This window comes from Thalassophryne amazonica, chromosome 1 (genome assembly GCF_902500255.1).
Source record: "Thalassophryne amazonica chromosome 1, fThaAma1.1, whole genome shotgun sequence".
Lineage (NCBI taxonomy): Eukaryota > Metazoa > Chordata > Actinopteri > Batrachoidiformes > Batrachoididae > Thalassophryne > Thalassophryne amazonica.
The window spans coordinates 5,284,164-5,300,186 of record NC_047103.1 but is presented as its reverse complement, the minus strand read 5'-3'; the positions used below and the strand labels follow the sequence as shown (position 1 = coordinate 5,300,186).

Sequence of the window (16,023 nt, the reverse complement as noted above, 5' to 3'; positions counted from 1 at the left end):
GCACATGGCAAATCATTAATAAAAAGCAGAAAACAATATCGGCCCTATGACCGATCCCTGGGGGACACCACCGGTTACCTTCATCCAAGAGGACTTCACACCATTCATACAAACTCTTTGTTCCCTGTCACTTAAAAAATTTTCTATCCAATTACAAAGTCTTCCTTCTATACTGTACTTTTGCAGTTTATAAATGAGTCTGGCACTCGGCACAGAGTCGAGTGCTTTTCGAAAATCGAGATACAGGGCATCAAAAGGTAAGCCCTCGTCATACATTTGCGTCCATTCCTCAAGAGTAACAAGTAGATTAGTGAGACAGGATCTGCCCCTTCAAAAACCATGCTGATCGTTCGAGAGCACTTTTTCTATAAAGATTACAAGCATATCTCGAATGATTTTTTCACATAATTTACAAACCTGTGATGTCAGACTCACAGGCCTGTAATTACCTGTTATGGTCTTTTCACCCTTCTTGAAAATTAGGGTCACATTGGCCCTCTTCCAAGTGTCAGGAAGTCTACATTGGTCAAAAGATTGTCTAAGAATGCAAAATAAGGGTAAATAAATGGCCTCAGCCGACAAGGCCATCAATTTAAGGCCATCTCTTTAAGAACTCGAGGATGTATTTCGTCCAGACCCATTGACTTATTAGCATTCATCTGAAGCAACAACTTTTTCACATCTTCAGGTGAGAAAAATATGTCATCTAAAACATGATGTTCAAAAATTTGACCATAAAAATTAAAGGGATCACATACTGTTTCGCCGTAAATACATTTCATAAAATCGTTAAACCAGATCAGACTTTTATCTTCATTCACAAAGACCGACTGGAAAAAACAATTTAACTCAACAGCAATTTCTTCATCATTATCAATAATGCCATTTTCATTTTTCATCAGCTCATAAAATGCTTACCTGAAGCAAAGCACGTCACTGTGGGAATTTTACTACTAACCTGCAGACTGGAGTTTGACTCCAGGTTACCCGCCTGTGTCCTTGAACTCAGCTGGAAACTGGTAGCAGCCTCAGCTGGGGGTCAGAACTCACGTGATGGGCCGACATCCACTCCACAATGCAGTATAAGGGGACCAGCACCGGACCTCAGGACCCGTGTAAGACTAAATATTTTAACTGCAGCAGTCGTATTAACACAGCAGACACACTGATACCCCACAATTTATGATTAGAAAGAAAAAAAAAACAAAAAACAAACAATTTAATAAACTCTTCATGCTTTACAGCCTGGAACCAGAAAATTTGGTAACTTCTTTCAATCAATAAATCAGTTAAATATTTAACATTAAGCCAATAGCTGATCAATTTTCTGTTGACTCATGTCATCCTTTTTATTTTCTGTTAGTAACGTTGATCTTCCTGAAGCAGACGTCAGAGTCGGACACGTTTCTGAACGTAAGTTTATTGGAGTTGAAAGTTGATGATGCACTCAGTGAAATCTAAACCTGTGACACAAAGACAATCTGATCCAGCTCAGTGCCGCCCTCTGGAGGTTAGGGTTAGAACCACAGGGTCTCCTCCCCTCAACGACAGGACACCTGAAATCGTCCATCTTCGTCATGTGGATGTGGAGGAAATGTGCAGGAGGAGGAGGAGGAGCTTAAAGCCGCTGATGTTTGTGTCCGGTTCCTTCCTCATTATTAATAATAATAATAAAAATGAAACATAAGTGTGTCATTGTTACGCTGTCCAGACCAGAGCAGCATCACCATGGTAACAGCATCACACTGCTTTGTTGGTCTCAGTCATCATCGACAGTGGGTGTGATGGTCACGCCCCTCCTGATCTGACCCCAGCCAATCAAACTGACAGGAGGAGGGGAAAAAAGAAGAAGAAAAAATGAAGTGTCATTAGACATGAACATTAAAACGTTAAGACAAGATGATGAAGATCAAAGAGTAATCTGCAGGGCGTCGCACTCGCTTCTGGTTCTTACCGCCAGTGTTTCTCTACACGGCGACTCAGAGCGATCTTCTCACCGACTTCTGTGCACACAGGGTTGGTGAGGACGATCTTAGCCAGATCAGCTTTGACGGCGCTGACGCGGCCGCCCGTCGACAGCGAGCCGATGTTCACCATCAACACTTCATTCTTGGACAGCTTCTGGACCTGTGACGAATACGCCGCGTCACGCTAACCTCAAACAAACGCTCGCAATATGAGAGCCGTCTGATTCTGTTCCAGAACATCTCAGAACCGTCAGTCCTTTAAGACTGAAAGATCTCATTACTCCAACGTAACTAAAGAAATGATGAATATTTCTGCTTATCAGATGCCACAATAAAGTGGAAAAGCTCTGGAATAATTTCCCAGAAACTAAGAAAATATTTTGTTCAACTAAAAATCCAATTCTAATTTGACAGTTTAAATCCAAATGACTATTGTTTAAAACCCAAAGCTTTGAACCGGTCTGTGGACCAAAAACCAGAAACTTTTGGTATTTTGCTGGTAACAAAAGCGAAACCAGAAACATTATAAATTTTTATACTCTGGAACAGAACCATTTATTGTAACCGGTTAATACTGTTTTTTGTTTTGAAAGGTTTCCGTGTACATTGACCTGGTGAGGTACTCAGACTCCATTAATGCTCTACACCCAAACAGTTAGTGACGATAACGCACTGTGTCAGTTTGCAACCCGCCAATAAACTCAACAGAAGATGACGACCCGGTGTGGTTCACTTCTGCCTGTCATTTATTTTGGATGTTGTTGGCGAGACAAAGCGCGGCCGTCCCGTGTTTCACGCTGAGAAACACACATGGAGCAGACAAACATGGACGGACGTCTTTAAAAACTCTATTTAATCGGGTCATTATATGAATCAGTTGAAATTTTAAGTGAAATTGTGTAAATGTAACTCCATCAGACTGTGTTAGTCTTTGATAAATAGATGAGCTCACTGACTTAACTGAATTCCCCTTTGGGATAAATAAAGTTCCTCTTATCTGGGATAAATAAAGTTCCTCTTATCATATGTTGCTCCTCTGCTGTGTCATTAGCTGAAGTGTGTTTGTATGCTGACTGATCATGTGTACCATAATTTCCGGACTATAGAGGGCACCTGAATATTAGCTGCACCCACCAATTTTAAAAAGAAAAAATAAATTGTACATAAATAGGCTGCACTTGTCTGTTAGCTGCAGGTCTCCACGTTGTAACATTAGATATTTACACAGAAAGATGTTAGAAAGATTTTTTAACTTTGAATTAAATACGTACCGTAAGTGGCTTTTTTTTTTTCCCTGAAGGTCTTACATGTAAATATTGACCAGCACAGCATCCAGCACACGGTGGCGCGCGTCGTCTCCGCTCCACATGGAGAATTGAGTAACTAACTTTTTTTTCTTTCTTTGTGGATCATGAGATAATTTCATCACCTGCAGCCAGGATTGCCTGGTGCCAGTGGTAAACAAGACACGTTACTGAGGTGCTGTGACTTTTTCAACTTGTGGCCCAAAGACACAGACCCGGTTTTGGGGGAGGGGAGGCTCCGCTGATTAATTTGACGGAGCAACTGTGGCACAAAGTGCCCAAGAGGGACTTTTCTTCAGCTATGACAAGGAATTAAAGTATTTTCAGATGTTATTTTCCAAAATCAGGAGGCTTTATGTGGATAATTTTTCATCGGAACGTGTTGATACATCCACTAAAATCAACAGGTAAGACTTTATATTTACTTTGTGTGTGAATTCACGGCGCAAGAGGAGCGCAGCTTTCAGCCAATCAATGGACAGCATCAATTGACATATTTCAACTTATGAGAAAGCCTGTAAAAATCCATAAATTAACTGCATCACTGTTTAAGCCACAGTGTTCAAAATGTGTTGAAAAAAGTAGCAGCTTATAGTCCAGAAATTACGGTTTGCTGTTTTTTGTCTTGGTGGCTCAAAACAGGATTTATTTTCATCGTGAGTAGAACACTGAATATACGCCAGGTGGTGGAACACTGCCGGTAATACATTTCAACCTTTAAAATAACCTATTTATTTGTCTTGTTGTTGGGACAAAGCGCTGGAGTTCTCTGGTTCAGGTTGAGAAACACACCTGGAGCAGACAAACACTGAGGGACTTCTTTAACAACGCTGCGTTGCTTCAGTAATTTTCATAATAAGGAATTAAACTGCTGGACATTCTGGATGATGCCAGTCAGCCTCTGCACACCGTCATCAGCAACCAGAGGAGCCTCTTCAGCCACAGACTGCTCCTTCCCAAGTGCAGGACCAACAGACTGAGAAACTCCTTTGTCCCTCAGACCATCAGACTGGACAACTCCTCACTCAGGGGGAGGAGTAACAGGAAGACAGAGGACGGGAAGGAGAGGAACAGGAGTAACCAGTAAACCAGTAGAGAGCAGTACTTCTAGTATTTATGTTTATATTTAGCAAACTGTCTTTTTACTTCTACACCTGATACTCTGTGTGCTTCTTATCCTGTGTGCTACTATACAATGCTGCTGGAACCTCAATTTCCCTGAGGGAGTCTTCCCAAGGGATCAATAAAGTTCTATCTAATCAAAGTATTGCCAGGACATCAGCTTCCAAAACAAGAATGTCTTATCAGGCTGTGATGATGAATTTGATTGAAACTAAGTTAACAGGTCACATTAAGACTTTATATTTACTCAGCGTGTGAATGGTTTTAGGAAGTGGTTACTGGTACGTAGCCGTATTAATAACATTCGTACGTAGTGCAGCCTTGTTATGGTTATTGCCATGTTTGTGTGAGGACTGTAGTTTTTGCTGCTGAGCCAGTCAATAGACGCTCGCTCCATTATTTTGGTATCACAGGCTTCACCTGTGAGGCTGAAATCAACACAGTGCCTCTTCTTTTAAAAATACAAGAAACGGACTGCTTCACTTTAAATACACAGTAAGTCTATCTCAGCGCGGACCCTCTTTCTCTTAAGAGGCTTTATTTTACCCAGTGTCCTGTTTTGAAAAGTTGTAGCTTCTGCCGTCTTGCTTCTTCATTTGTCTTGGGAGTGTTACAGCGCCACATACAGGTCTGGCATATACAGTGTTTTTAGTGCCCCACGGCTGACATGGAATGTTATTAATCAGTCTGGGAACAATTTTATTTATTTTTTTTAATTCCAACACCCCGTTACACCTGACGATTTAGCCAGCGTATGCCGACGGGATTAAAAACACGGTAGTATGTCTAATCAGTTATTGATAAGTTTTGTATAAGTTAAGAGCACGCTGATATAGATCGTCATATGCCGAGTGCCTAAAAATTTTTGAGCATGCACAATATTTTAGACGTATGCGGGACGTATGAGACATATGTCCAGCATACGCGGGATGTAAGTTGTAGGCAAGTTATGCGATTGACACACGTTTCTTGTAATTTACTAAGTTGAAATACATCCACTGATGCTGTTCGTTGATTGGCTGAATGCTTCAGTCTTCATGATAACAGACTGTTTCAAATATTAAAAGCACTCACCCACTGAGTAAATATAACGTCTTAATCTGACCTGCTTGTTTCAGTCAGATTCATCATCACAGCCTGACGAAAACGTAAAATACTTTACTTCCTTGTCGTGGCTGAAGAAACGTAGTATTTTAAAGAAAGTCCCTAGGTGGTTTTTCTGCTCCCGGTGCATTTCTCAGCTTGAATCAGAGAACGCCATTTTTTTTTTAAATAAATGACAAATGAACGACTGTCAGTAGTCTATTTTTAAATTGAATGACTAATTGAAGGGCGGCACAAACCTGATTTATTCTTCTGCAGTGACACAGAACCCTCTGCGTCACTGCGTACCCTCTCCATAGCTTGACGTGCACCTCTCAAAAATCAAAACTGCACATCGAAATGACAGAGACCTTAAGGGCTGCGATTAGTCACTTATCCAGTTTCAATTATTAAAACAAATGGGGTTTGACACTAAGAAAAATTTAAGGTCAATAATTATGTGATTAACATTTAAATCAATGTTCTGGACTGGTTACTAACTCCCATGATGCACTGCTCACCTTGGCAGCCTTCTTGTCTCCCTCTGTGCGGACTCCCAGCAGCCTCCGCAGCAGGAAATAGGAGATTTCCAGCTCAGTGAAGATCTCTGGCAGCGCTCCGACGGCTCCGAGAACCTGACCAACCATCCGATCCGCCCGGCACAGTGTCGGGTCGATCTTAGTACCAACACCTACACGCAAATACACTCGTCAAAGCCCCGAACTCCTCACTGGACCTAAAAAAAGTCACACCACTGAAATTACCAATGAGGCCTCCGGGGGCAGCGTACTGCAGGTCGTTGTGCTCAGCGAACAGAGACACGATCTTGGAGAAGATGGGTTTGCACATGAGCTTTCCTTCTTGGTCTTTGGACACGATTCCAGGCCGCACCTCCAGCTCCTGACCCACCTGCAGAAACAAAATGGTGCCATTTTTGACCGCGTCTAGTCGGTGCAAATCACAAAACATATACCAGTGATGATCCAAGACCGGAAATACAAACACTGATCCACAACACAGAGCGAGACTCAAACTGAATGTTTCTCCAAACATACAAGATAAACCTCAGGAAGCATGAAAACTAACTCTGTAAGTACCAAGTGATGGTTTGGTGTGATTTATTTTATAAAATTTCAAAAAGATGCGTGTTTATCAAGCTTAAATATGTCAGATCCAAAAATAAATAAAAAAAAATTAAATGACTCGATTTGAACAAACTGGGGAAAAAAAAAAAAAAAAAAAAAAAAACTCCCCCACAATGGAGGTTAAACCCAAATGCTCAGTTCGCTCTTTAATTTACAGCTGATGACACAGAAAATGCAAAAATACTAAAAGAACCACAAGCCAGTCACAAATAAAGCTTTTATACAGACTGGTTTCAACCAAAGGAAAATTTACTGCACCTTTCAGTCAATGTTGAAATCTGGAGATTTAATTCTGACTCATAAGAAAAAACAACGAAGAACGTGTTCAGAGTGTGTTGGAGGTTAAGCGAGTGTCTGACAGGGTGATGAGTGTGAAGTTGGAAACTGAAGGGGTGATGATGAATATCATCAGTGCATATGCGCCACAGGTAGGTAGTGAGACGAAGGAGAAAGAAGATTTCTGGAGTGTGTTAGATGAGGTGGTGGAGAGTGTGCCCAAGCATGCAATACAAGAATTGTGATAGTTGGAGAGATAAAGAAAGTAAACAGGAGTACAAGGAGATGCAGCATAAAGAGAAAAGACAAGTGATGAAAGCTAAGGAAAAGACATATGGTGAACTAGGTGTGGCAGCAAACACTTCGGGGTGTCGGGTCAAGATACGAATTGTGATGGTTCAAGTTAGAATGTGAAGAAGATGCAGAGTTTCTTTTAGGGAGTTGACTGTTTTTGTAGTCCATCCATCCATCCATTTTCTTCTGCTTCATCCAGGGTCGGGTCACAGGGGCAGCAGCTCAAGCAAAGCTGCCCAGACTTCCCGATCCACACACACCTCCCCCAGCTCCTCCGGGGGAACCCCGAGGCGTTCCGAAGCCGGCTGAGAGACATAGTCCTTCCAGCGTGTCCTGGGTCTTCCCTGGGGCCTTCTCCCGATGCAACACCTCTCCAGTGAAGCATCCAGGGGGCATCCGGAAAAGATGCCCGAGCCACCTCAACTGGCTCCTTTCGATGTGGAGGAGCAGCGGCTCGACTCCGAGCTCCTCCCGAGTGACATAGCTCCTCACCCTATCTCTAAGGGAGCGCCCAGCCACCCTGCGGATTAAACTCATCTCGGCTGCTTGTACTCGCGATCTTGTTCTTTCGGTCATGAGCCAAATCTCATGACTATAGGTGGGGGTCAGAACATGGATCGATTAGTAAATCGAGAGCTTTGACCCCCTACTCAGCTCTCTCTTCACCACGACGGTCCGATACAGCGACCGCATCACTGCAGACGCTGCACAGATCCGTCTGTTGATCTCAAGCTCCATCCGTCCCTCACTCGCGAACAAGACCCCGAGATACTTAAACTCCTCCACTTTAGGCAAGGACACCCCACCGACCTGAAGAGGGCAAGGCACCTTTTTCCGGTTGAGAACCATGGCCTCGGATTTGGAGGTGCTGCTTCACACTCGGCTGCAAACCGCTCCAGTGGACGCTGAAGGTACTGATTTGACGAAACCGATAGAACCACATCGTCTGCAAACAGCAGAGATGAGATTCTGTGGTTCCCAAACCAGACCTCCTCTACACCCTGACTGCGCCTAGAAATTCTGTCCATAAAAATAATGAACAGAACCGGTGACAAAGGGCAGCCCTGTTTTTGTAGTCATATGTGTAAATGTGTGTGGTTATGGTCATGGACACACACAACTGTGGTTCTGGGTTTAGGTGTGAAACCTGACCTTGAGCACCCCCTTTAGGATGCTTCCTCCGGCCACGCCCCCTTTCAGGTCGTCCACCTCACAGCCGGGTTTGTTCACGTCAAATGATCTGATGACTGAAATACAAAGGAAAAAAACAATACTCTTTTGTTTTTTTACATTATATAATGTTAGAAACAAACAGGAAAACGTGTCAGTAAAAATAAATAAATACATCTCAATATCTTGCTGTGTTCTATAGAAAATTCCCACACATTTCACCTTTGTTGTGCGTCTTTTTTGTTCTTCTTTCACCAAATCTGTTCCTGAGTAAACTTCTTTATTGAACAAATAAAAATCAAAAGCAAGAACAAAAGGCGGTCAGGCGGGTGTGTGTGCTTATTATGTTTGCCCGTTTGTTTGTCTGATTGTGAACAGCGGGAGCCCACAATTTTTCATATTTTATGAATTCTTTTTTTTTTTTTTAACTGAAGATTCATATCCTGAGACAAGAACTGATTAAATTTTCAAGGTTGTAGGTCAAAGGGCAAAGTCAGGAAAAATCTTGGCAAATTGGAAAAATTCCTTTCCTTTAACATTGAACGACTTGTCAAAAATTCTTAACTGTCAAAAAAGATCATATTTCTTTTGTATCTGACAGCGTCATGTGGGATAGTATCCTTTATCACCTGACAAAGTTTGATCCAGATCTGATCTGGATTGTGTGGACATTTGAATTTAACATTGAAAAGCCCATTTGATGTACATTTTGCATTAAATCTCAATCACTCTCTTTTGTGACAGTGAGGTGCAAACTGACACTCAATGAACAGACCACGTTTGATCCACATCTGATCTGGAATGCAGATTTAACGCATATATGATTCTTTTTAACATTAAAAAGCCCTTTTGATCTATATTTTTTTAATTACAATTTAGTTTATGAAAAGTCACTTCTAACAGGACTTTAGCCTTGAAAACCTTTTCTAAGGTAAAAATTTGTTGAATTGGAAACTAATGTTGGCAGAGGTTTGTTCTCTATGAGCACAGTACTCTAGTTTTATGTTTTTCATGCATTTTCCAACAAGCAAAATTTAACAACAGCATAAAACCGATCAAATGTCACCTTCAAATTCAGACTTTTCGTGCATAAATATTGTTAAAAAAATCTACAAACTCCGTTTAATGATGCATGATGATCGTAATGTGGGGAATAAAAAAAATGGATTATGTTTCTACATGGGAGCATCTGACACGTCCATCAAGCAGTCACTGCTAAAACAAACAAAGGTGTGGGCGGCGGCCGTACTGACCGATGAGTCTGGGCTCGGATGTGAAGTCTCTCAACGGCACTGGGATCTTGTTGACGATGTACTCACACACCACCTCGATGTTGTACTTCAGCTGGGCAGAGATCGGGATGATGGGTGCACCCTCTGCCACAGTGCCTGCGCAACAGTCACATGACCTCAGCAAACCCTAACAAACCCAGTCAGGCGTCCTCAGCCAATCAAGAGTCAGGAAACTCCAACAATTCTTATCATTAGTATTTTTACACTGAGGAACGCGGGTTTCCTTTTCTGGCACCGGCTCACCCTGAACGAAGGCAAGGATCTGCTCATACTGCTCCTTGGCCTGGCTCTCCTTCACCAGGTCGATCTTGTTTTGCAAAATCAGGATGTGTTTCAGCTTCATGATCTCAATGGCGGCCAGATGCTCCGACGTCTGTGGCTGAGGACATGACTCGTTCCCAGCTGGCGAACACACCCACACAAAAATAAAAAAGCAGCCAGTAGTTGTTACCATCGATCAGATTGTACATGGAAACACGATAAGGTTAAAGGTCAGGAAGTCTCACCGATCAGCAGGAGGGCTGCGTCCATGACAGCGGCACCATTCAACATGGTCGCCATCAAAATGTCGTGACCGGGACAGTCAACAAAAGACACGTGTCTGACACACACACACACACACACACACACACACACACACACACACACACACACACACACACACACACACACACACACACACACACACACACACACACACACACACACACACACACACACACACACACACACACACACAGAGAGGTGAAAAAGCTCAGCAGACAGGCACCTGATTCATTTAGCCCCGCCCACTGAAAAAGACTGAGACTTGTAAAGGGAAAGCTGGCGGTCTGCTCGCTAAGGCAGCATTCATCTATTTCAGATAATCAGCACAACTGTAACAATTAGCGACTGCGATCTAAGTCCAAACTCCGACGCCCGAGGGGACTTGTCCTCTCTGGTCCATCCAGAACCTCGTCCACCTTTGTGTCTGGTCTCACCTGACCAGCGCGAAGTTGCCTTTGGTTCCGGGGAGGTCTGTGGGAAACTCATCAGGCGTGCTGCTGCCACACGACCTGTAGCACTCGGGTCTGGGACAGCTGGGGTCGTCCAGTTTATAGATCTACAACGAAGCACAACACGAAATCCTCTACCGTCAGCGCTGAACGGATAACATCCAAACATCATCAACAAGATGCCAAATTATTTTATTTGAAGAGGAAACCTGGAAACTGGGTGAAATACTCAACAGGGCCACTTTCTCAATAACTAGGGTTAACTAGCTAGTTTGGCCATTAATAAAATCTTACTTTATGACTGATTGATGTGTGGGGATTTTTTTTTTGATAGTTTATATTTCAGCCTGCAGCGGTTGGAGCACTGGCCGTCTGTGCCAGAGGTGGCTGGTTCAAGTCCCAGCTGGCACCTGATGCTTCCGTTTTGTTCACTCTGCAGTAACGCAGGGACCCGACAGGTTCCATCATGCCGAGGCCCAGCACGCGTGCTACTCTACAAGTGCATGTCAAATATGGTCAGACTGATTACTGGTAACGATTATCAGTAATATATAGATTATGGATCAACTGATAATCATGACAACAATTGGTCAACCTCTAAACTAAAAAAGAATATCATGAAATAGACTCATTACAGATAAAGTAAAATACTTGAAGCATTTTTTTTATATGACAATTTTGATAATTACACCAAATAAAATTCTCATGCTGAGACACATGTTTACCTGGTAAACGTGCACTCTGACATGCACTTTGAACATTCATTCCACTGCTTCACATTTCAATAGCGCCATGAAAACCCGGCATGAGAATTTACAGGACTACGTTCACCGAAGTTCAGCTGGACTCAAAAATGTTTACAGATTTACTCACAGTGAGTAAATCTGTAAACATTTTTGAGTCCAGAACGTACTGAGTAAATCTGGTTTACCCAGACTGAGTAAATCTGCATAAATCCTCTCACTGCAGAAAATGAGACCAAAATCTGAAATTAGAAACTGTTCAAAAATGTTCACGTGACTGCAGAACGTTAATAAATGCGAGTCCAGGTTGACAGGAACCATCAGGTTCCCTTCAGGACAATCAGCTCTCAGCGTCGCTTACCTTAGCATTAGCATAGCCTAGCTTGATGGTAATGTTCCTCTCCAGCTCATTCTTGAACCTAACGGTGTGGACACCAGAAATGGCCTTCACCACTGTGGACTTTCCATGTGCCACATGACCGATAGTCCCTGAGAGGAGACACACACACAACTGTTCAATCACAGCACAAGACTCACACTTCCTGTTAGCCCTTCTTAGCCTGAAGTGCTAAATGTGATAACTTTCATTTCTGCAGGTTCTGAGGTCCTTTAAAGAACATCTCAAACCTCCATGAGGACAAAATGGGACATGTGTCTACAGCTGTTTGTGTGTTTTTCATCACTCAGGCAGCCATCAGTCGTGTTTCATAAACAGCTCTAACAGCCCTTAAATGCCAAATTCAGATGTACACCAGCTGAACTGATGTTTGGTGGATCCTCTGTGAAGACCAGATGGACTTAAACTGTCAAACCATAAAATGTGTTTGGAAAAAACGTAGCACAGCACCCCCCCCCCCCCCCCCCCACTGAAACATAGTCACTGACTTTCATACCGATATTGATGGTGGCCTGTCTGCTGATGATCTCCGGGGATAGCGGCGTCAGCGTCGCCACATCCTGGAAACACAACACAGTTCACATGTAACAAACTGCGTGTGAAATTGTTGTAAGAGTTCTGGTTTGGTGTTGTGCTCTTTGCTCCAAATTATGTTTTATTTTCTCTAGTATTCGAAGAAAAACATGCCGAATAAACATTATGGACAGTCGCAGGTTGTTTTACTGATGGTAGCGACTTTGCGTTTTTGCGTTGCCTATGCTAACTCTACACTTAAACAGTTAACACATCACATTATATACCTGAACTCTTTTTAATCTTCTAAACAAATGCAGCTAACTTTTATTAGCTGCATTCGCCAATTCATCCCTGTATCTGGTTTATACAATCTCCTCATAATGACAAAAACAGATTTTTTTCTCACAGAGGGCAAATGGCAGATAGTCTCTACACTTCCAGTACCAACTGTAGCTGCTGGAACAGCTGCCGCCAGAAAATGTGTCAGCTTGTGCCAATCTCCTCTGCAGTCGCTGGCATCTAAGAGGCGTCTCGGTCTCTCACTGGGCTGTGTCTCGGTCTGTCACGGAGCTGTGTGGGCCAGGTCTCGGTGTCTTGTGGGGCCATGTCTCAGTCTTTCATGGGGCTGTGTCTCGGTCTCTCTCACAGTCCACATCCAACCCGCCTGTCACGGGGCCATGTCTCAGTCTGTCACAGAGCTGTGTGGGCTGGGTCTTGGTCTCTCGCAGGGTGCAGATAGAGACTGTTGCACAGGCACCCTTGTGCAGCAATCCATTGCATTACGGGCAATGACAAATCTGTGTTCTTGTTGTTACCCGAGGCCAAAATATGGCCATTGGTTATAGCAAAGACTTTGAGTCAGTCCACCCACCTGTGCTCTGCTTAAGTCCAGTCCTACTGCAGGGTCTGCAAATTCACAGGGAACATTTTTGGGACACAGAGCTTGGACAAGTTCAAAGATGGATAATCTTGACCCATTTTAAGAGGTCAAAAGGTCACATTCTGTTTCCTATTTTTATGGTCATATGGCTAAAGGTATTTTAGCATTGCATTGTATTTTTTTTATTCAATTTCATCCTTCCATGTGTTGTTGTCTTTTTGGTTGCTGTATGATGTCCTCTTTATCATCGCTCACTTACCAAGATAAAATTAAAATATACAAAAGCAATAGTAAAGTACCCTCAGCCATATGAGCATGTAATCAGTGAAAGAGTGTGTAGAAAGAATGTGACCTTCTGACCCCTTAGAATACGTTAAGGTTACCCATCTTTGAACTTGTCCAAGGTCTGTGTCCCAAGAATGTTCCCTGTGAATTTGAAGACTGTGGCAGTAAGAGAACTGGACGTATGCTGAGCACAGACAGATGGACGGACAGGTGGACGCAAAGTCTTTGCAATACTGGATGGCCATATTTTGGCCTCAGGTAAAAACCCTGATAATCACACATTTTTGTGCAATATCTTTATTTTCATATTTTGTAACTTTATGAACACAGACATTTATTTGTCACAGTTATCTCATTGCGATTTCAATAAAAACAGTCACTAAACAATTAAACCTCACTTAAATGATGTTAAATCTTTGTTTAATCTATATTATAAAAGCCAAGTGGCCGCTGTGTGTGTGTGCGCACGCATGTGTATGGCTTCAATCATGGACAAACCGGGGAGAGCTGACATTTACTGTTTGGTATGCTTATGTATTTGCGGTCAAGCATGAATGCTGCAAAAACGGGAAGTTGATAGGACTAATATATTTGGAGGAATTAGTAATATTAGCTAACAACAGTGAACAATGGATGTTGTGCTACAATGCACCATGGGAGTCTGACGTTTTAGGGTTGTTGTTATTGTGGTTCATGTTAGATTAACAGTGTTGTTAGTGTTATTAATTTATTGTGTTTTTGTAGTTCAATTGGTTTAATCAGTTTAGCTGAGTGTCATGTTGCCATTATCATGAGTGAAAACTGTAGTGCTTTTGATATCTTCCGCCACCGTCTCTGTTTATGGGTGTGTAAAAATAAAAGCACCTGCTTGTGGAAGAATACAGAAAAAACAAAAAGTTCTGCATTCCTGCTTGTGTATAACTTCGACCATGGACAAACTGGGGAAAGCTGACACTTACACTAGGTGTGTTTATGTATTTTGGGTCAAGGATGAACAGCACCAAAACAGAACACTGATACAACTTCATATTTTTGGAAGAACTATGGACGTCAGCTAACAACACTAAACAGTGGATGTTGCTAATTACATTCTGAACTTGCATGCTTTTCCAGCAGGGGCAAGTTCAATGTAAGCAAAGATGTTGACAGATGTGTGTGAGTCTGTAGCCCACCCGACTCAGGAAGCTGCACGGAGCAAGCCACATTACGGCTTCCATCAACAAAGTACAAAGTAGTTTGGACAAATTAATTAATATATTTAATTTGCGTACTAATTAAAAGCCAGGTTAACTGGTTACTGCTTTCGCTGCATTTGTTTTGTGCTTGTCACACTGGACATCAGTGAAAGGCTGGTGTAGGAATACACCAAGTGAGCCACATTACTGCCTTAAGTTCAATCAACAAAGCTCTGAGTTGAAAGGAAAAAAAAAAAAAAACTCCCATCAGAATCTTTCATTATATAATCCAGTTACTTCTGTGTCCCGTAGATGCTGATTGATTTAGAAATATGGCTTCATGTTTCCAAAATGCTCCATTTGCTCGGTGAGAGAGGGAGAGAGAGCAGAAACAGGGGGCTTCACTCATTTTCACAATGAAAAGTTGATAGTTTCATTGGGACTGTTTAGAAACTACAAACTGTTTACACGCCTCAGTGTAACAGGAAAGTGGGTAAAAAAATTTATAACTGCAATTTAATACATGTCAGTGCCACATAAATCAGGAGAATAAATATCTTTCAATGTGTAAACATCACTTTTGTTAATGAAATCATCAACCCCTGAAAAAAATTATTAAAATAATATTGTCCAATTAAATCTTCGATTTTTTACAGTATTTCAATCAAGTATTTTTCCATAGAGAAAAACGCTGCTTTGTCTTCATTATATTATGCGTATATACGATAACAAGAACCTAAACAATTTACAAATACATTAAGACAGTAAGTCTAAAAACATTCTGGACTCACACGCCGTTCCAACTCACTGCTTAGTTTTATTACCACCCTTGAAAAATGTCAGCTACCTATTTTTATAAACACTACCCACTCTGGAGCCCGTGGATCCCCACAGACAACACGCTAGTAAACTTTAATGTCGGTGAACCGAACCAGGCCTACCGTCACGTGCGGCGCTATACCGAAAAACCGCACCGTTCAAACCGGAACATTCACGTTTCAGCAGCACGAGCGAGAAAAAAAAAAAAAAAAGTACCGACGCGAAGTTAAAACGAGCGAACAAAGACCACTGACCAGAGAAGAGAGGTCCTGTTTGGCCAGATGAGGCTGACCGAGCGTCGTTCCAGACTCATCACCCGCCATGTTGAATGAAAGGGAAAAAGCGGAAGCGGACGCGGAAGCGCGCTGACGTCACAAACCAATTTCAAAATAATACAATAATATAAAAACGTTTTTAAAAAATTATAATGACAGGAATGAAGTTAAAAAGACTAAAAAACAATACGAATATGGCGATGGGGTAAATAAAATGTAAAATAATATAACTTATACCAGAGTTTAAAATTGAGTAAATGCAACAAAGCACTTTTAAAATAGAAA

The 16,023-nt window shown here is 42.1% G+C and overlaps 1 protein-coding gene across 1 annotated transcript; it reads right to left on the bottom strand.

Moving 5' to 3' along the window:
• Positions 1-1,745: 1,745 nt before the first annotated feature.
• On the bottom strand, positions 1,746-15,814 carry eif2s3 (eukaryotic translation initiation factor 2, subunit 3 gamma). The gene is made up of 12 exons (XM_034187259.1): positions 15,718-15,814; positions 12,285-12,348; positions 11,753-11,880; positions 10,634-10,755; positions 10,160-10,254; positions 9,897-10,055; positions 9,615-9,749; positions 8,344-8,438; positions 6,241-6,385; positions 5,998-6,167; positions 1,955-2,127; positions 1,746-1,823 (listed from the first exon to the last, which is right to left on the bottom strand). Exons 1-12 carry the CDS (start codon positions 15,784-15,786, stop codon positions 1,760-1,762), a joined length of 1,419 nt encoding a protein of 472 aa, XP_034043150.1. The 5' UTR covers positions 15,787-15,814; the 3' UTR covers positions 1,746-1,759.
• Between the last annotated feature and the right edge of the window lie 209 nt (positions 15,815-16,023).

What these genes read in the sequence shown, in the direction of transcription:
- eif2s3 (XM_034187259.1), bottom strand. Translation starts at nt 15,786, where the DNA reads ATGGCGGGTGATGAGTCTGGAACGACGCTCGGTCAGCCTCATCTGGCC. An exon ending in GATCCTTGCCTTCGTTCAGG is followed by an intron (nt 9,750 to 9,896) that starts GTGAGCCGGTGC and finishes ACTGTTGCGCAG; the next exon opens with GCACTGTGGCAGAGGGTGCA. An exon ending in TGCCCCCGGAGGCCTCATTG is followed by an intron (nt 6,168 to 6,240) that starts GTAATTTCAGTG and finishes ATTTGCGTGTAG; the next exon opens with GTGTTGGTACTAAGATCGAC.